The sequence below is a fragment of the Pholcus phalangioides genome, unplaced genomic scaffold, assembly GCF_987345545.1.
Source record: "Pholcus phalangioides strain wild (caught in Gottingen) unplaced genomic scaffold, Ppha-v1.0 ptg000020l_1, whole genome shotgun sequence".
NCBI classification, from domain to species: Eukaryota; Metazoa; Arthropoda; class Arachnida; order Araneae; family Pholcidae; genus Pholcus; species Pholcus phalangioides.
The window spans coordinates 498494-519726 of NW_028301613.1; the positions used below are offsets into that span (position 1 = coordinate 498494).

Genomic DNA, 21233 nt, shown 5'->3' on the forward strand with positions numbered 1-21233 from the left:
TGTGAATATTCAGTATGACCCGTAACCATCTTGTGAATAGTCTCCGGCCCGTAACCATCTTGCAAAATAAGCAGTCCGATTCGTAATAATCTTGTGAATATTCAGTCTGATTCGTAATAATCTTGTGAATATTCAGTCTGATTCGCAATAATCTTGTGAATATTCACTCTGATTCGTAATCATCTTGTGAATATTCACTCTGATTCGTAATCATCTTGTGAATAGTCCGACTTGTAGCCATCTTGTGAATAGTCCGACTTGTAGCCATCTTGTGAATAGTCCGACTTGTAGCCATCTTGTGAATAGTCCGACTTGTAGCCATCTTGTGAATAGTCCGACTTGTAGCCATCTTGTGAATAGTCCGACTTGTAGCCATCTTGTGAATAGTCCGACTTGTAGCCATCTTGTGAATAGTCCGACTTGTAGCCATCTTGTGAATATTCAGTCCCACTTGTAACGTAATATAACCTAACCACCATCTTGTGAATATTCAGTCCCACTTGTAACGTAATATAACCTAACCACCATCTTGTGAATATTCAGTCCCACTTGTAACGTAATATAACCTAACCACCATCTTGTGAATATTCAGTCCCACTTGTAACGTAATATAACCTAACCACCATCTTGTGAATATTCAGTCCCACTTGTAACGTAATATAACCTAACCACCATCTTGTGAATATTCAGTCTGATTCGTAATCATCTTGTGAATATTCAGTCTGATTCGTAATCATCTTGTGAACATTCACTCTGATTCGTAATCATCTTGTGAACATTCACTCTGATTCGTAATCATCTTGTGAACATTCACTCTGATTCGTAATCATCTTGTGAACATTCACTCTGATTCGTAATCATCTTGTGAACATTCACTCTGATTCGTAATCATCTTGTGAATAGTCCGACTTGTAACCATCTTGTGAATAGTCCGACTTGTAACCATCTTGTGAATAGTCCGACTTGTAACCATCTTGTGAATAGTCCGACTTGTAACCATCTTGTGAATTCCTAGTCGGGCGCCCGTAATCATCTTGCGAAATAAGCAGTCCGATTCGTAGCCATCTTGTGAATATTCAGTCCCACTTGTAATCATCTTGTGCGGGGCGGGTCCTAGAAATTTTGCCGTTTGACGCGAATATTTTTTTGCCCTCCAAAGGACGGCAATTATTTGCTCAATAAATTCTAGGCCAGTGGTCTGGAGGCCAATCTTATTTTCAAAATTTTCATTCGGTATAAATTCACTGAAAAAAAAATCAATCCAATACGCGTATAAAGAATCTTGCAACTAGATGAGGGTCGAAGACTCTGGGTCAGGAAAGTCATTGCGACCCACCCTTTAAGCCATATATGATAAAACCCCTCGCTCGCACACCAAATGTGGCCCTGGGGGGTTATCTGATGTGGCCTGCCCCCCTCAAACCTAATTTTGTAAAAGTGAACTAAGCGGCACATTTAAAGATCGCTTGAATGACCCGTGACACAGTTCCAGACCACATTTAGAGTTCCTTTAAGGGACGTGTGGCACAGTTTTAGAGCACTTAAGTGCCCCCCATCCCCCCGTTCCATTGCAGGGGATACTTTTTTTTATTTTTCAAACCGAGCACAACTCAGGTCTATCGGCATGGGCAATTTACTACGTAGCGAGTTGTGCCGGAAGTGTAAGTGTGTGCGTACCTAACAGTCTGAGTGCTTATCTAGTGTTGTGTATGATTTGTCAGTGCTGCCATCTATGTTTCAGAAGTAAAGTGAGTGAAGTGTAGTGACTGTAGGGGATACTGCATCATTCGATGATAAGTGATTGACTACATCATTCTATGATAAGGGATTGACTACATCATTCCATGATAAGGGATTGACTACATCATTCTCATCATCTTTATCAGTAAACAATGATAGGTCACCTCGTCCACTTTTATACTCTCTGAATGCTCTTTTCTTTTCAAGATAAAGGTTCCGCACGCTATCCGTGAACCATAGAGGGTGTGATGTACAAACACGCTTTTTTCGAACGTCATACCCTTTGTTCGAAAAAAGCGTGTTTGTACATCACACCCTCTATGGTTCACGGATAGCGTGCGGAACCTTTATCTTGAAAAGAAAAGAGCATTCAGAGAGTATAAAAGTGGACGAGGTGACCTATCATTGTTTACTGATAAAAGAAGACTGTTGAAGAAAGCGATAAGGGATAGTAAAAAGCAAGTTGAATCTAGGTTGGCAGATAACATTGGCTCTGACCCAAAATCATTTTTTCGATACGTCAATAATGGATGTAAGGGGACAGTTGGCCCCCTCTCGATAGGAGGCTCAAAAGTAGAGAGCAATGTAGGCATGTGTAGTGCTTTCAATGACTTTTTCGCGTCGGTTTTTAATGGAGATAATGATATTCGATATACGGGTGTTGCATGGGGTAATAAAACGCTCAACGATATTCAAGTGGAAGACGTGGAGGTCCTAAATCTTCTAAGAAATGTATGTGCAAGCAAAGCACCAGGACCAGATGATATCTATCCCAGGGTTCTCAGGGAAGGTGCTAATGAAATGTTGGGGCCAGTCGCACAGATATACAGGAGTAGTGTTGCTGAGGGTATCGTCCCGAGAGATTGGAAACTGGCTAACGTTGTTCCGATATTTAAGAAGGGTAGTAGAGAAGTGGTGTCTAATTATCGTCCAGTGAGTTTGACGAGCTCCCTCTCGAAAATTTTGGAAATTATCATCAAAAGGCAGTTTGTGAAGTGGATAGACGAGAATAATGTATTGTCGGATAATCAGCATGGGTTCAGGAAGGGGAAGTCATGTGTAACTAACCTCCTTTGCTTCTATGATTACGTGACTAAGGCTTTGGGTAAGAGCAAAAATGTCGACGTTGTTTACCTTGATTTCCAGAAGGCATTCGATCGGGTCCAACATGGCAAACTCTTGAAGCGTTTACACGAGATTGGAATAGGGGGCAACTTGCTGAATTGGATAGAATCGTGGTTAAGAGATAGGTCGCAACGAGTTATGGTGAACGGGGAATTCTCTGGTTGGACAGACGTCACAAGTGGAGTTCCTCAGGGAAGTGTCCTTGGCCCCATACTTTTTTCACTTTTTATCGACAAACTCGATCAGGGTATCGATGGAATTACTAGCAAATTCGCAGATGATGTGAAGCTAATGGGGGTAATAGGAAATGAAAGCGATAGGGAGTTGCTCCAGACCAACTTAAACAAGATTGCAGCATGGGCAAATGAATGGAGCATGACGTTTAGCGTAGATAAGTGCATGGTCGCTCATTTTGGTTCGAACAACCCACGGTTCTCTTACGAGTTGAATGGTGTCACTATCCCGGATGCAACTAGAGTCACCGATTTGGGAATTCTCATTGACGAGCGACTTAAGTTTTCTGAACATTGTTCAGCGGTTGTCAAAAAATCGAATAGAATGCTTGGTCTCATTTTCAAAAAGGTCTCTTCGCGTTCTCCTAAAGTCATTCTTCCGCTTTTTCGAGGCTTAGTTCGTCCTGGACTGGAGTATGCTGTAAGGTTTTGGAGACCATACCTACAGAGGGACATAGACTTGGTTGAAGGGGTGCAGAGAAGAGCTACGCGTGTCCTTATTGGCACACAGGGCTTGAGTTATGAAGAAAGACTTCATTTTTTGAATATGTTTACATTGGATGAACGCAGGTGTCGAGGAGATATGATCGAAGTGTTCAAAATTTTCAATGGGATGGATAGGATGGACCATGAACTTTTACTACACCGCCAATCGACTGCTTTTACAAGGGGACACCAGTATCGATTGGTGAGGGACAATGCAAGGTTATGGTGTCGCAGGGAATTTTTCTCCAATAGGGTTGTTAATAAATGGAATAGCTTACCCCCGGAGGTAGTAAATTGTAACACAATTGACACGTTTAAAAAGAAATACGATAAACATGTTGGGGTAAATCGAGAAGCTATCCATTCTTAGAATAAGACAACCATAAGTATTCTTTATGGGCATTGTATAATATTTTATCATGTGTATATATTGTTTGTAATTTGTGTTAATTGCATTTTTAATTGGGTTGCTGTATTTTTGAAACATATGACAACCATATTTTTATGGGCATCTTTTTATCAGCCACCTCGTTGGGCATTTTGCCTGTTGTGGCGTTGTATTTGTATTTGTATTTGTATTTGTATTCTATGATAAGGGATTGACTACATCATTCAAGTTACCCGCGGCACATTCCCAGATTACTTAAGTGATCCACGGCAGAATTACGGATCACTTGTGAGTGATGCGTGTCACAGTTGCAGAGCGAGCACTTAAGCGGGCCGAGACACATTTCTAGAGCACTTTAGCGGCATGCAACACATTTCTAGAGCAATGGAGTGGTGCGTGACACATTTCTGGAGCACTTTAGCGGCATGCGACACATTTCTAGAGCACTTGAAGGATCCGTGTAATATTTAGAGACCACTAAATTGGCTCTATTGAGGACTTGCCAATGGGAGGAAACGTTAGTTCAGGTGTCCACAGACTAGCGAAAGGTTTTTCTCGTTTTTTTCGCACCGAGTACGATGCCATTAAGAATATTTTTATAAAGGGTGGTTGATGACGTAAGCATCATTCAACCCTCCCCTACCCCCTTGCCATCAAAAGTCAGCAAACCCGGACCCCCCCCCCCCCTTCATCGATATCGATGCTGACGTAATGCTTGAATGACCGCCAAAGCTGTCTCTGGTACTCCCGGGACCGGACATGTGAGAAGCCGAATTTTTCCTTTTGCTTTCATTTGACTATTCTGGAACAAATTCTGTGTGTGTGGGTGAGGGAACCGAAATGCACATTTGTGCCTCTTGTGATAGAGTACAGGGGGCGACGCTTGGCTCATGCGACCCCCCCCCCCCTGCGGCCGCACGGGGTGCCAAATCCGAGGTGAATGGGTGAAAAAAGTTCCATTCGCCAAAGAAAATGTTTTCTGTCTGCTCTGGAGGGGCGCAAAATCCGAGATGAAAGTGTGGTGTTTTTTTTTTGGAATAAGTTGTGAGGGAGAGGCATGACCTCCTCAAGGGTAGGGCTGACAGAGCTTCAGCTTGGGGGCCCGGAACTAAATCCTTATAATTTCCTTTTTTTTTCCATACAAAAATTAACTGTAGAAGGGTGGGGTGGAAAATATGGCTTGGGTCCCGCGAAGGGTTCCAGCCTTGGGGCCCTGACGCAGAATGTAGGGGCTGTGGGGAGAAGGGAGGTTGAAATAGGCAGGAGGCGCAAAAAATAAGTTCCGCGCGGGTACAGATTTCGTCTCGATTTTGGGTGTCTACGCTGCGGCCTCTTACAACCTGCCGCACCCCTTGCCCCCTCGCTTAATCCGCCACCCCCCCCCCCCGCTTGAATGACCCCCAAATCACTAAACGCCATGCCACCTATTTAAGAAGAATATATATATTTTTTGGTGATTTTGTGTTGGTGGTATAGCGCTTCGCCCCTCCCAACTCCGAGAGTAAGAATACAAAGAAAAGAAAACTGAAGAAGATAACACTATGGCTTTTTTTATGACTTATAATGTACGCAAATTCCTATACTACCCCGTACGGAAGGGGAGAAATCACTGTCTCTCTCTCCTTCTGTTATCAAACTCTGAACAAAAGCTGACTCAACAGTTGATCTGACAGGTGTGGGAGGGGGGATCGAAAACATGCCCGTCAAAAAAAAAACCGGTTTTACAGAGATCGCTGGGCTCGGCATTTTGCCGAAATAAGAGAGTTCTTAGGAGACGATATATCTCAGCCGTCGAGAGGGTTAAAACACACAGTCTAAGTGTCTTCAACGTTTCAGACATTGTGGGGGGGGGCCTCCTGTGAAGCCTGCGGGTGACCATATCGTTATATGGTCTAACATACTATCCAGATTCTGGATTCCAGAATCATGAGAGGACTTTATACACAGGAAGCCTTGGTAACAGGACGTATGGCATTCTACTGATCATAGAAGCACACCTCCTAGAGATAGAAGATCTCCGCAATCTCCTTGTGACGTCAGTAAATAGTCTATTTTCCCTCAGAATATTCAGGGGAAAAAAAATTCCCTGCTCGTGCACAGTATCAATGTTGTGAGGAAAAGAAATGATCGAGCTCAGAATTGGCGATTTCTATGCCCCACATCCAATCACTATGCGGCTTTTGTGAGGCAATCAGGAAGATTTGACGCCAAAATAAGAAGAAACCAAATACGATGCTGTATGGCAAACTTGCTAGGTAGTCTGAATGATGTTTATGGCAAACACTGCAGAGGCCTTCTATCTCTAGGACTCAGATGTCCATCCATCCAATCATCCCAAGGTGGTCTCTCTGGGCGTTCAGCGGTCATGTCTGTCTGTCTGTAGTACTCAGATATGTCATTGATGTGTTGCAAGAAGTTGTTAAAATATTTTTAAAAAATTAACTTTTTATAGTCCCCCCTGTGCTCAAAACCCCAATTAAAAAGTCGTTGCCCGGCCTCTCCTGATGCCAACTAAAAAATATAAAAAAAATCCTTGTTTCTGAATGCAATATTCGCTGAGATATCCGAATTCGAAAAACGGGACAAAGCTGGGGAAGGGGGAACAGCGTTAAAGGAGAAAAACCGTTTTACCCGCATTTAATGCTGTTTTCCCCTCCCCCCCAACTTTCCTCCGTTTTTCGAATTGGCATCAGGAACAACAACTTTCAAATTAGGCTTTTGGACACACGGGGCCGGTATGAAAAGTTAATTTTTTTTAAAAATTTTAATAACTATGCAACTCCTTGCAACGCGAATGGCATATCTGAGTATTACACGTTACATCGATACTTTTCCAATTGGAAGTATGCCTCCAGGATCAACGGCAAAGATGTGCCTCTAGGATCACTAGCAAAATGTCATACGCCCTGTTACCTATGCACTGTATAATAGCTACTGTGTATACTGAAGTACCTCACGCAAGTCAAAAGCAATGATATCGTCAGATGCACGTGGCAAAGGTACGCCCAACGATATTACTCCGGTTTCAATGTCTCTCCCCTTCTGGCCACCAGGCCCATGGCTCTGATTGATTCGTAACAAATTGCTTTCCACTATATCTCAAAAAGTACGCAACGTACGTCAAAAGCAATGGTACCGTCAGACGCACGTAGCAAAAGTACACCCAATGATATTGCTCCGGTTTCAATATTGATTCGCAACAAATTTCTTTTCCGCTATATCTCGACAGTTCAGAACGAGAATATACGACATTGATGGCGTTTGTTAGCAGCTATTCCAAAGACAAAGCCGATGACAATGACACGCGATTCAAATTCACAAAAGACGTATTCACGTTAGCACTTGCTGCCGTGTCTATGACACACCCTTCCTCAATCTTTTTTTCAAAATCGGTTATTTTAGGTCACTCACTAATTTCGGAACTGCTTTCGATTATCGCTTGTTTCCCAAAAACTCCTTCAGAATCATACTTGGGGAAATTGGGGGAAGGAGGTGGTGGTTTTTTTTTTTTCCTCCTTTCTTTTGAGTAGTATAGGAATATGCGTACAGTATGAATGATAGAAAAAGGCTAGAGTGTTTCCTTTTCCTCGGTTCTTTCCCCTTTTTTTTATTATTCACTGGAGTTTGGGGGCGGGAGACCCAACACCTGCACCCAACCGGGAAAAGGGTTCTTCTTGGAAGGGGGAAGAAGTATGGTATTTTCACAGAGGGTTTAGTGTCAGTTATGATGTGGATCAGTGAAATTTTAAACCACGCTTACATGGTTAAACAATTTAACCCTTTGTAATCCAAAAATATAGAAAAAGAAAGAAACAACCACATTCCACGCGAGCTTCTCTTCAGCCAGCCTGGCCGATTCGTATCGAAAGGCTACCGTAGGAAGCAACACACGCGCATCTACCAATTTTGCCACCACGAGGTGTCTATTCGTTTAAGCAAAGGGGAACACAAGAAAGTGAGCTGTTATTAATTTGCTTCTTTTCCACCTCAATCCACCAAAAAAAAGGTAGATATGAATCCCCTCCTCTTCCTCGAGGGTGAGACAAAGAACACCGCTGCGTGTGGCTTATTTCAATGTAAGTTTTCCATCCACTCCCTACGTCCACCGCCATCTCGGAGGGGGGGGGGGGAAGAAAAAAAAAGGCGAGAGCAGAGCACGTGTTCTTACCACCCAACCAGTCAAAACATGAATAAATCAGTCTCTCCCCCCCCCCACCTTTCCTAGTGTGTCTGGTATAATAAACGATAATAATAACAATAATGATAATAAGAGACGTCTTGTAAGTTGGTTGGGAGGAGACAAGACAGAGAGAAACCTCCATCTTGGGATTATCGTTTTTTCCCCCTCTTATTATTATTATTATCATTATTATTATTTTTTTTATTATTTTCTTTTGCAGGTAAAGCGCGGGAAACTGGTAATTACTGCTCGGAGGGTCCGTGTGCCCAGTAATGAAGTTGACCTTTGCTGATGGGGGGGGGGATGCCCCCTCCCCTCCATAACCATTCCCCCCCCCCCTCCCTTCGTCCAAGTTTAGTTCTTTGTCGAGTTGACTTCCTCCCAGACCACACAGCACACGATGTTGTTTTCCCTTTCCCCCCATTCTTCTTGGCGATGGACTGGCTGTTCTAGCAACCCCCAACCCTCGGAATTGGGAGGGTTTGCCGTATTTCGATGGTTTCTGTTTTACTGGTGGTAAATTGATTTTATTTTTGGAATTGCTGCGTGGATTTTTGGGGGAAAAAAATGTTATGGGAAGAGGTTTTGTGTGTGATGGCCTAAGAGTTTTGGGTTTGTTTTTCTTTTCTTCCTCCTTCCCCATAGATTATTATTATTACTATTATTATTTTTGTAAGGATAATGGAGTCATTTATGATTGAGCCTGTGAGCCATGATATACTAAGAATAAAGACATAGCCGAATGGCTTCCGATGTTTGTAGGTAACGGTTGGGAAGTCTCGTATTGAGACCATGGTTTCTCCATAAGGAAAGTCTGTCGCAGTAGCGGCTCGTCACAAAAAAATTCCTGTAGGAATCGTTTTGCATGGTATTACAATTGGGCAGGACTCGATTTCCACATGGGCAGGTGGGGCAGTGGATCGGCGAGTTTTGTACCTTTCTGAAGACTCTTCTAGGCGTATGGAAGACAGCGAGAGGGGGGGGGGGGAACAGAGGTGCAGATATTATTGTTTGGAACAAAGAATCCTCCTCCATAAGGATCTAGGGTATCAAGACACTATCTAGGGTATCAAGACACTATCTAGGGTATCAAGACACTATCTAGGGTCACTTCCTGGGACACTATCCGAATTCGCTTGAATTCGGACACAAATTTTTTGCCCCAGACTTGCCCGAACTCGCCCCAGCGCCGTGCCTAGTAACACTGTGCATGCCAGTGCACCTTTCGAATTTTTTCGAACCAGAATCTGCTGGCCTTAAAATAAGTAAGTACACTAGTACTAGCCCCGGACCTACTTTTGCGTTGGATATCCATACAATAACATTAAAGGGTTGGAAATGAAGGGCTCATTAGGGGAAAATATCTTATGTATATTCTCCCCTAGGGCCTGACGGTAACCTTCACGGGGGTAGACCAGAATCTTACCGCCACGCCACTCGGGCATCTTCAGCAACTCAAGTAATTCGTTCTAGACTCTCCAAAATAATACAAAAAACGCGTTTTATAGAGAATAAATACAGCGTGTAGTACTAAAAATGATAAGAAATTTATATTTTTAATTTTATTTTCAATATTTTAAAAATGAATATAAAATACTAATGTAAGAAATAAATGAAAATTTAACATGCAATTGACATTTTTGTACCTTTCTGAAGACTCTTCTAGGCGTATGGAAGACAGCGAGAGGGGGGGGGGGGAACAGAGGTGCAGATATTATTGTTTGGAACAAAGAATCCTCCTCCATAAGGATCTAGGGTTTCAAGACACTATCTAGGGTCACTTCCTGGGACACTATCCGAATTCGCTTGAATTCGGACACAAATTTTTTGCCCCAGACTTGCCCGAACTCGCCCCAGCGCCGTGCCTAGTAACACTGTGCATGCCAGTGCACCTTTCGAATTTTTTCGAACCAGAATCTGCTGGCCTTAAAATAAGTAAGTACACTAGTACTAGCCCCGGACCTACTTTTGCGTTGGATATCCATACAATAACATTAAAGGGTTGGAAATGAAGGGCTCATTAGGGGAAAATATCTTATGTATATTCTCCCCTAGGGCCTGACGGTAACCTTCACGGGGGTAGACCAGAATCTTACCGCCACGCCACTCGGGCATCTTCAGCAACTCAAGTAATTCGTTCTAGACTCTCCAAAATAATACAAAAAACGCGTTTTATAGAGAATAAATACAGCGTGTAGTACTAAAAATGATAAGAAATTTATATTTTTAATTTTATTTTCAATATTTTAAAAATGAATATAAAATACTAATGTAAGAAATAAATGAAAATTTAACATGCAATTGACATTTTTGTACCTTTCTGAAGACTCTTCTAGGCGTATGGAAGACAGCGAGAGGGGGGGGGGAACAGAGGTGCAGATATTATTGTTTGGAACAAAGAATCCTCCTCCATAAGGATCTAGGGTATCAAGACACTATCTAGGGTCACTTCCTGGGACACTATCCGAATTCGCTTGAATTCGGACACAAATTTTTTGCCCCAGACTTGCCCGAACTCGCCCCAGCGCCGTGCCTAGTAACACTGTGCATGCCAGTGCACCTTTCGAATTTTTTCGAACCAGAATCTGCTGGCCTTAAAATAAGTAAGTACACTAGTACTCGTCCGAGGCATTTTCTTAATGAGATCGGCATACAACAGCTTGGCCCTTTCACATATGATGGCCTCCGAAACAGAATTAATTGCCATCTAACTGTTTCTGATTGATCTAAATTAGTAATAACTGTCCGACATCTTCAGTTGCTTGGGATCTGTACTTCGTTAGCGCATTCAAACCTTTCGCTACATCAGCCTTCTCTTTATTGCTTCCTTTTTCACCACAATGGGACCTATCGTGGATGGTGGCATCCCATACATGCTCCCTGATACAACAATATTTTAATGCCACTCTGGTATTTTTCAATGGCTTCCTTCCTCAACTCTTATGTTGAGGTATGAACACGGTATGTTCTTGGCATTCTTCTACGAAGGGCTACTGGGGATATAACCGCAAGCAACGAAAACCGAGGTATTACTAGTATTATAATATTACTAGCTATAATACCCGGCGCTGCCCGGTTTTTCTTTAATGAGGCTTTTTGGATCACGTGATATCTCCCTCTTTCTTTGAGGAGCATACAAACCGTGTCTAAATTAACTAATATGGCGACTTCCTGCGCGATTCCTGAAAGAAACAAATCTAGATTTAAAGAAACGTAGAAATGAAAATACTTTTTTTTTTCCTTTTCTAAGGGGCACTAGGTATTTTGATCCCCCCCCCCCGAACTTCAAGTTATCCATCTCTGCCTGTTTCTGCTTCCAAAAATGCTTAATTGAAGGAATGGAATTTCTTCGATGTACTTTTTACGGGCTCATAATTCATTTTAAAACATCCTAAATTATATGAATTTATGCAGTTCAATATTAAAAGACACAATACGGAGACATTAATTTTCATGCTTGAGATGATGTAAATAAAAAGTTGAAATCAATGTTGATATTAAATTATTATAACCACACTCTTTAGGTCACACTTTTTGTCAATCAAATGCTTTCACACTCTTTATAAGTCACTCTTTTTGTCACTCAGATGCTTTCACACTCCTTAGGTCACACTTTTGGTCACGTATAAGCTTGCACACACAGTGGCATTGGAGCCGCGATTGCTGTGAGGGCTTGAGCCCCCCCCCCCCCCATAGTATTTTGTAGTTTGGACCCGAGCAACCCCAGGATTAATTTAGAATTCAAAACTTTCTTCATAAAACTCAAGTCGAGCACAGGAGTTCAATATTGCCCGCTTAGATGAATTCGTTCGAACTTTGAAGCCTTCTGCCTAGATGAAGCTTTCTTTCGCCTAGATAGAGCCCCAAGAGCTTCCACTAGGTGAAACACGTATTGATTTTATAGTACATTTATAATTATGCAAATCAATCGCTGGAATCCACCCCCCCCCCTTCCTCGCAGGTTCGGTGGAGTTGTGCGTTCAAGAGTCGTTTCCAATTAGATAAATTTTGTGATTGATAATGCATCTCTATTTCATTCAGGCAGTGAGAAGCAGCCTCCAGACCGAGTGCAAGTGCCACGGCGTGTCCGGGTCCTGTAACATCAAGACCTGCTGGAGGGCCCTACCTCGACTACCGGTGATCGGCGAGAAACTCAAGCGCAGGTACTACGTCGCGACCGAAGTGATCCTGAGGCAATTCGGCTCGCGGAAGAAGCTGGTCACTGCCAACAGCAAGATCAACATGTTCCAGAAGAACGACCTCATCTACGTCGCCAAGTCACCGGACTACTGCCTCAAGGACGAGAAGGTCGGATCGACGGGAACCCATGGACGGTGAGATAGACATATCGCATCGTGGCACTTAGATGTAATGTCTAATCCAGTGATTCTCAAACTTTTGGTGACCAGCGCTCCCTTGCCCTAGTGATCGCATACCCGACTCGGATACCCGCACTAGGGATTACATACACGCGATTCAATTTCCCGGGCCATCCGATATCCGGCCACCTCGTAGCGATCACATACCCAGCTTTCTTCTCGTAGCGATCGCATATCCCGTTTCTTTCTTGTTGTCGTAGTGACCGAACACTCGATTTTCTTCTTGTACTGATCATATGTCCAGCTTTCTCCGCGTAGTGATCACATATTCGGCTTCCTTATCATAGCAATCACATACTCAGCTTTCTTCTCGTACTGACCGCATATCAAATACTCGGCTTCCTTGTCGTAGCGATCACATACCCAACTCTCTTTTCGGAGTGATCGCATATCAAACATTTGGCGTCGTCAAATATTCTGCTTCCTTGTCATATAGCGATCACATACCCAGTTTTCTCCTGGTAGTGATCACATACCCGGCTTCCTTGTCATAGCAATCACATACTCAGCTTTCTTCTCGTACTGATCACATATCAAACAATCGGCTTCCTTGTCGTAGCGATCACATACCCACCTTTCTTTTCATAGTGATCGCATATGAAACATTTGGCAAAACATCGTCAAATATTCTGCTTCCTTGCGATCACATACTCAGCTTTCTTCTCGTACTGATCGCATATCAAACAATCGGCTTCCTTGTCGTATCAATCACATACCAAACTTTCTTTTCGTAGTGATCACATGACCGGCTACTTCACAATCACATTCCCAGTTTTCTTCTAGCGATCGCATATCAAACACTGCCAAACATCGTCGAACACACGGCTTTCTTGTCATAGCGATCACATATTTATAGAAGCGTAAACAGGGAGGGGGGAAAGCCGACCAAAAATTAGAAAAAAAATCAATATTTAGTATAAATTTAATTTTTTGAAAGAAAATACCTTTTGCATAGTATTAGTAAATTTTAACCATTTTCTGTTCACTGAAATGCTTTCTTATGGGTGATAATTCAAAATTTCTCTTGAAAAATTTTTTTGCCCCCCTCTCCCAAACCTTTTGTGTCCACCCCAAAGATCAATCCTGCGTACCCAGCTTTCTTTTAATGATCAAACATCCGGCTTCATTCTCATAGCGATCGCATATCAAACACTCGGCTTCCTTGTTGCGATCTCATACCCAGTTCCTTCTCATATTGATCACATACCCTGCTTCGTTCTCGTAGCAATCGCATATCCCGCTTCCTTCTCGTTGTCGTAGTACTCAAACACTCGGCATCCTTGTCGTAGGGATCGCATATCTTCCTTCTTGTTGTCGTAGTGATCAAACACTCGGCTTCCTTGTCGGAGTGATCACATACCTAGCTTCCTTCTCATAGCACAATCGCATATCCTGCTTCCTTCTCGTTGTCGTAGTGATAAAACACTCGGCTTCCTTGTCGTAGAGATCGCATATCTTCCTTCTTGTTGTCGTAGTGATCAAACACTCGACTTCCTTGTCGTAGGGATTGCATATCTTCCTTCTCGTAGGGATCGCATATCTTCCTTCTTGTTGTCGTCGTGATCAAACACTCGGCTTCCTTAGAGGTGTAACAGGCTATTGCTATAGCAATGTTTCTCTTAATATAATTTACTTCTCAATATCGTGAAGTGTTAACAGGAACAGGGAAATAGATTACAAAGGCTCCCTTGTCTCTCTGTGCGGCTAATTCTCCCTGGTGATCATACGCCCTGCTCTCTAGCCTTTATGATCAAGTAACCACAAAAATGCTGGTTAACCCAAATAATGTTGGTTTTCCCTGACGAATACCCAGCTCACCGTGGCTTTTTTCCCCTCTACCTAGGTTTCCCCTACACTTATGATGAAATGCCAGCGGCTCCCTTGCCTTTATGATGTACGGCTCTTTTGCAAATGATCCCTCTATGCTGGCGTAGCATCAAGTGGGTCAGGCGAAGTCTAATGCAGTACCTCTATTTTATGAAGGCAAACAGAAATGTCTTCAAATCGGCGCGACACCCTTAACATAGTTTGGTGGCACCTCCTGAGGAGCCGCATACATATGGGGAACTACTAATCTAATTATATCGTCTTCTCGACGCCGTTAATATCTCCATTCTTTTCTCTTCCAGTGCTTGCAACGCAACGTCCCAGGGTACGGACGGGTGCGACTCCATGTGCTGCGGACGAGGCTATCGGACATACACCAAGGAGAAACTAGACAGGTGTCACTGCAAATACTACTGGTGCTGCTACGTCAAATGCAAAACCTGCCGGTCTTGGGTCGAAGCAAACGTGTGCGAATGATTAGTACCGACATAAAAAAAAAGAACTGCTTATGAACTAGTCTTTCCTTGGCTTGTTTCGAGTGACCAGATGTGGGTAGACATCTTAGTTAAAGACTGCCTACCGACCCCCTGCAATAAGAGACATCGATTGACTGTGGACTGACGAAATATCTATCCAAAGAAATTTCTCGCATTGCCATGACGTCATTGGAGAAGACATTGCCGTGACCCCCCCTTGAAACGTGTCTCATCCCATAGTGCTTTGTCTGCCCAAGGTTCCCTGTGACTTGAATAATTGCAGCAATTTTGCTCAATCAGATCAAGACATATGTCGCCAAATGAGGAAAGTTGTCAGCCAAAGAACTACCTTGTAATACGGTGACATTAGCAGAAGTTACATAGTCCTCAACGAGACTGAATTCGGGAAAGTCACGTGACATCCAGAGAAGATTCTGTTCGTCCTTAATAGCAGTGGTTCCCAACCTGTTGAACACGCGAAAATATAGTCTATGCACAATACATAACGCTAGATTCCAAGGCAGTTTAAAAAAAAACGCACACTTTTCCCGCGTCTGCTATGAGTAGGCATACGCAAGTCTCTAAAGCATTTCTGGATGATACACAACCATCCTACATGTTTCTTGAAGGATGGGGCAAGCAGGCTTACTGAGCATTTCTAGCGGTGCACAAGCATCCTGCGCAATGAACGAAATGAGCACACTTCTAAAGCATTTCTTGGGGTACGCAAGGAACGCACGACTCATATTCTTGCATACATAAGCATTTTCAGCTGCACGTAACCCTGCTACACCATTCAAAGGGTACAGGCTTTTTTTGCATTTCTAGCTGTAGCAAGCCTCCTGCGTATTGCAAGGAATGCATGCGTGCGCCTTCTGAGTATTTTTAGGAACTATTGCAATCTTCCTAGAAGCTTCGCAAGAAAATGCGTGCATTCAAATCATTTCTAGGGTTTACGCAAGACTCGTATTCTCGTAAGACTGCATACCTTATGAGCCTTTTCAGAGGCAAATGGCTCTGCTACACACAATTCAAAGGGTACGGGTGGGCCCTCTTCGCTTTTCTAGCTGTACGCAAGCCTCACGCATATTGCAAGGAATGCGCATTCCTTCTAACCCCTTTTTTAGTAGCATGTATGAGTTCCTGCTAAGTGGTGTGCAATTGCAATGGTATACACACGCCTTTTAAGCATTTTGCTAGACTCTTACATATTGGAAGAAGTAGACAAGCATTCTAAGCATTTTTAGGGGTATGCTAGGCTCTTGCGCATTGCAAGAAATACACATACGCCTTCTGAGGATTTATAGGGAGAAGGTACGCAAGACTTGTACGCATTCCGTCTAAGCATTTCTCGAGGAATTGCAAACCTCCTACGCATTGGCGTGCGCAGGGAGGGGGGGGGGGTTCTAACGCATTCCTTGCAATACGCAGGAGGCTTGCTACAGCTAGAAATGCGAAAAAAGCCTGTACCCTTTGAATGGTGTAGCAGGGTTACGTACAGCTGAAAATGCTTATGTATACAAGAATATGAGTCGTGCGTTCCTTGCGTAACCCAAGAAATGCTTTAGAAGTGTGCTCATTTCGTTCATTGCGCAGTATGCTTGTGCAGCACTAGAAATGCTCAGTAAGCCTGCTTGCCCCATCCTCCATCCCCATCCCGGGAGGAAAAAAAATTGAACCCCCCCCCCCCCGAGAAAATTCTGCGTACGCCTATGCTCGTACGTATTGCAAAAAATACGCACCTTCAAAGCATTTCAAGTGGGAGGAATGCAAACCTCCTACGTATTTCAAAGGAGACACACCATCTCAACACATTTTTAGAGGTAAGCCAGCCTCACGTACGCATTGCTAGAGAGATATGGATGCCTTTTGTGCGTTTCTATTAATAACGCAAGACTCGTGCGCATTAGAGGGTACTGTCTACTCGTAGGAAGTAGGGTCACCAAGCTTTAAGCGTATTTCTAGGGAATGGGGTCGTCGTTGTGAACCTTGTTTAATTCAAGGAGCTTGGAAACCTCTGCTTAACAGGGAAAGAAGTTTCAAGAAACAACAACGGTTGATTGGACCAATTTTCTTTGGAGTCTTCAGCGCTATTTTGGCGTGATATGTTTATAAAAATCAGCTTTTATCGCCAAGGCAAAACGAGACTAAAGAAAACGAGTTGGCGATAAAAACCGATTTCGACGAGACAACGGCAACCCCGTACCTTCCTGCAACGCTCTTTCCTAAGGGTTACAAACGTCATTCACAGGACTGCTATGCTTGGCGAATTAGAGATCTTGTTGTTTGCTTGGAATCTCGCCAAACGGAACCATTCGTCGTGATTTAGCGCGATTGTGATCGCAACAGGAATCCTGCTAGTGCTGCTGCTGCTGCTCATCACCCATCGTTGTCGTTGCAAAAAATGATCTGAGAAGAACATTGGGACCAGCCATTCCGATTACCGTTTTGTGTATAAATAAATACCCAAATCACATATTTATTGATTAATCGATGAAATATCAATTTCAATATCGATTTTAGTGGATTCCTCCTGTAGAATATACAGTATATACCATTGTAAAGATTTTAAAACATCTTGAGTGTGTGTGTATTTATTCACAGTGAAATGGATTCTGAATTCTCCAGACTGAAGAATCCAGATCAGTGTTCCCCAAAGTGGACAATATCATCGCCCGCCCCCCCGGAGGGGGCGATAATATTACCTACCAGTTGAATTTATCGGGGAGGGTGGTACTACTTACGGACACAATAAAGGCTTGCATTGTGGGAGGGGGGAGGGAAGAGCGATGAGAAGAAAATTGTATAGAATGGGCGATGCAACGGAAAATTTGAGACGCGTGGGGCCCTCGGAGTCACAGCGCGTGACCTCATACATAATTTTTAAAAAATGAACTAAGCAGCACATTTTCACGGGTCATTCAAGTTACCCGCTGCGGTCTTAACGCATGGGCCCACCCGGCACAGCCCGGGGACCTCAAGTACTGGTTCGAGGGGGGGGGGGGCTATGGATGAATTATGAAGCACAAATGGGTCTATTGTTACGTCTACACCGACCAGCAAAGATTGGCGCATTAAACTTTGCTCCAGAAGAGTATCAGAGACGGGAAAAACAAATAACTATCCACCCATCGGAAGACCTGCATCAACACCAAGTATCTATCGGGAATAACCAGAACAAAGAAATAGGAGGCCAAAGAACTCATATATACACAGATGGCTCGAAAACCCTCTCCGGAACAGCATCAGCATATGTAGTAGCGAAAGATCATAAGATCATCGAGTGCTGGAGTAGTAAGCTAGAAAACGACAATAATATCTTTCAAGCTGAATTACTAGCGTTATACATGGCAACCATAAAAGCTCAAGAATTCCAACAAGTATATATGCAATACAGAACCCGATGACCATCCATGCTATGGCTAGGGAAATTCGGTAGGTCCTCCACAAGAACCCACAAATCCGCATATCTTGGATCAAAGCGCACGTGGGTGAGTGGGGGGAACGAAGAAGCAGACGCAATAGCCAAAGCAGCGACAATCAATGGCGCACATTTAATTAAAATACTATTACCATCATCAACAGCGAAACAAAAGGCAAGAAAAGAAATACTCAATCTATGGCAAACCCGATGGAATGATGCCAAAACTGGAAGAAGCGTCCACGAAATAGTACCAAAAGTTTCATACGACGCAAAACATTGGAGCAGAGAACTCGTATTTTTTACAACCAATCACGGACCTTTTCCAAATTACCTTCACCGCTTCAAAAAACGAGGAACAGATCATTGCCTTTGTGGTGAAATCGGCACTCCCATCAAATTATTCGACAACATGTACATTAACTGCACATCTAAAGCACATGGCTGTGCCCGCTGCTGAAAATGCCACACTCAGAGAGATTTTTAAAAACAAAAGTAGAATAAATAAAGTCAAGAAAATAATTAGACGGATAGAAGACAATGAAGACAAAATGATCCCACGGACGCCACATCAACCAATAGCACAAGTACAAACTGCGCCACCTCGCCGCTCACAAAGAAACTGATCAACTACAAAGAAGACTGACTGATAGCACAAGACCAGTATAATGTCATGGAAATCGAACGATTTAAATTGAGGATGAAATCGATTATGAATTTTATCTGATTTATTATTGATTTCAATATGTGATTTAGGACTTTATATTCGAATTAAGATTTAATATGGAATATATAGGATTATATGCTTGATTTCCGATAGTATACGTAGATTTGTGATCTCGCACTTAGATTATGATTTTATAGTTGTTATGATTGTAATGTATATTTTGTAATGTATGCTTTTCTATGAATAAATTGCCAGAGGTATCCAGTCCGTGTGGACAATGAGCCGATATTGCCATGTGGCGACCTGGCCTGGGTATCTTTCGGTTTGACGGTTCGGGAGGAGCTCGTGATAATGAGATCGTTGAGGTTTTCGAGATAAAGCACGTAAATTGGCAAACAATTATTTCTAGTCAGGTAAGAGGGACTTAGAAAAAGGAATTTGCATGGGGCCCCATGATGTTTTAAAAATGGTCCTGCCCGCTCGGCACGGGCCTCCCTACCCCCGGAACTTATAACGATCGGGTTAACCAGGGCCTCAAGTGCAAGAGGGAGGCCCGTCATGATTATCGACCGGATATAGTTTTCTTGATATATTGTTATACTATATTTTAAAATGAACTGGGCCAAGGGTGCTTAACCTTTTGGAGAGAACGGCAGGGCCGTCTTAAATTTATTCTGGGCCACCGAGCAAAGTAAATTTTTGTTTCGGAGTGTGCCTCCCCAAAACCCCACCGTATTTAATTTCGAAAATTTTAACGAGATGTCATTTCCAAGAGGCCTTCCCCCACTCTGCACTTGAGGCCCCCGGGGGCCGTGCTGAGTAAATCCGTGCGTTGGAGACGGTGCCGGAGTGTGGGCCACTTCATTAGTTTTAATACGTATCGCGGGCCACTTGAGGAACTGCACTGCAGGTCAGTTTTTAAACTAGTGAAGCGGTCCGTGACATGTCTTTAATTCGATTAAGTGGCCTGCAACACGTTTATAAACCAATGAAGTGACCCGTGGCATGTCCGCGGCATGTTTTCAAATCAATGAAAGTTCCCGCGATATGTTTTAAAATCAATGAAGTGGCCCGCGACACGTTTGTAAATAAATGAAGTGGCCCGCGACACGTTTGTAAATAAATGAAGTGGCAGGTGAGAGACGTTTTCAAATTAATTGAGTGGCCCGTGAGCATTTTTCGTGGCCCGTGACATGTTCTAAAATCAATAAAAATTTCACACGATTTCTTTTTAAAATCAATTGGCCCGCAGCAAGTTTATAAATTAATGATGGCTTGTGACACGTTTTTAAATCAATGGCGTGGTCCGCGACGTGTTTTTAAATCAATGAAGTGGCCCGTGATGTGTTTTTAAACCCCCCCCCCCGTATCCCCGCCCATGAAGTAAACGCACTTTCACTAAAGATGCATTTAGTGAAATTTTACTGTAAAAAAGGGTGTGCCAAAAAAAAAAAGGCATCATCCTATATCAGTGTTTCCCAAAGTGGGCGATGGAATAGTCCAGGGGGGCGATGGAAGCTACGGTTACACCATAGGCGGCGATTGACTTGGAAGTCTGGGGGGGCAAGGTCATTATTGCTGGGGGGGGGGGGCTCGATACGATGATGATGTCAGCTCATATATACATTAGATCTCATATATACATTAGATCAGTAGACTCCACCTTTGCCCCCACGCCCCCCCCCCGTATCTGCGCCCATGGGTTATACCATTGGATTCTATGGGCTTGTTTGAGTTGGGCGGCGATGAGAGAGAAAAATTTCTGAAGAAGGGGGCAATGGAACAAAAAAGTTTGGAAAACTATGTCCTATATCATTTCCATTCAAAATGCACTGTAATCAATATTTGTTTTTGCATCTTCTGAAAGTTTTAACTAGATGGCAGCACATGGTTGATTTAGGGGGGGGAATGTTTCCGTTTCGGGGTCGTTCAAATATAACGTCAGCATCGATGGGCAGTGCCGTCTTAACGCATGGGCCCACCCGGGCACGGCCGGGGGGCCTTAGGACAATAGGGGCCTCAGAAAAATTGTATGTAGTTGAATTTTTCGAAAATTTTCCCAGTTAGAGCCTCAGAAAAATCATTTGGCCCGGGGGCCCATGATGCTTTTAAGCCAGCCCTGTCGATGGGAGGGGGGGCGATATAACAATAGATTCGGCCATCTTTTCGCCCCTTTTTTCGGTCATTTTCTCACATTTCTGGGGGCCCCTCGCTACGACCTTGCTGCATTAACATTCCCCCCTACTGATAAATTCCGCGACAGAACCGCTTTAGTGATCTCTCAATGTTCCGCGGATCCTTAAAGTGATTT

The 21233-nt window shown here is 43.3% G+C and overlaps 1 protein-coding gene across 1 annotated transcript in view; it reads left to right on the forward strand.

Moving 5' to 3' along the window:
• Positions 1-15498, forward strand: part of LOC149070695 (protein Wnt-11-like) — a 44240-nt gene extending 28742 nt beyond the window's left edge. The window contains exons 4-5 of the mRNA XM_089248687.1: positions 12194-12486; positions 14661-15498. Of these exons, the coding sequence (XP_089104813.1) occupies positions 12194-12486; positions 14661-14835 (468 nt within the window). The 3' untranslated portion in view covers positions 14836-15498. The remainder of the gene's footprint in view (positions 1-12193; positions 12487-14660) is intronic.
• The last annotated feature ends 5735 nt before the right edge of the window (positions 15499-21233 follow it).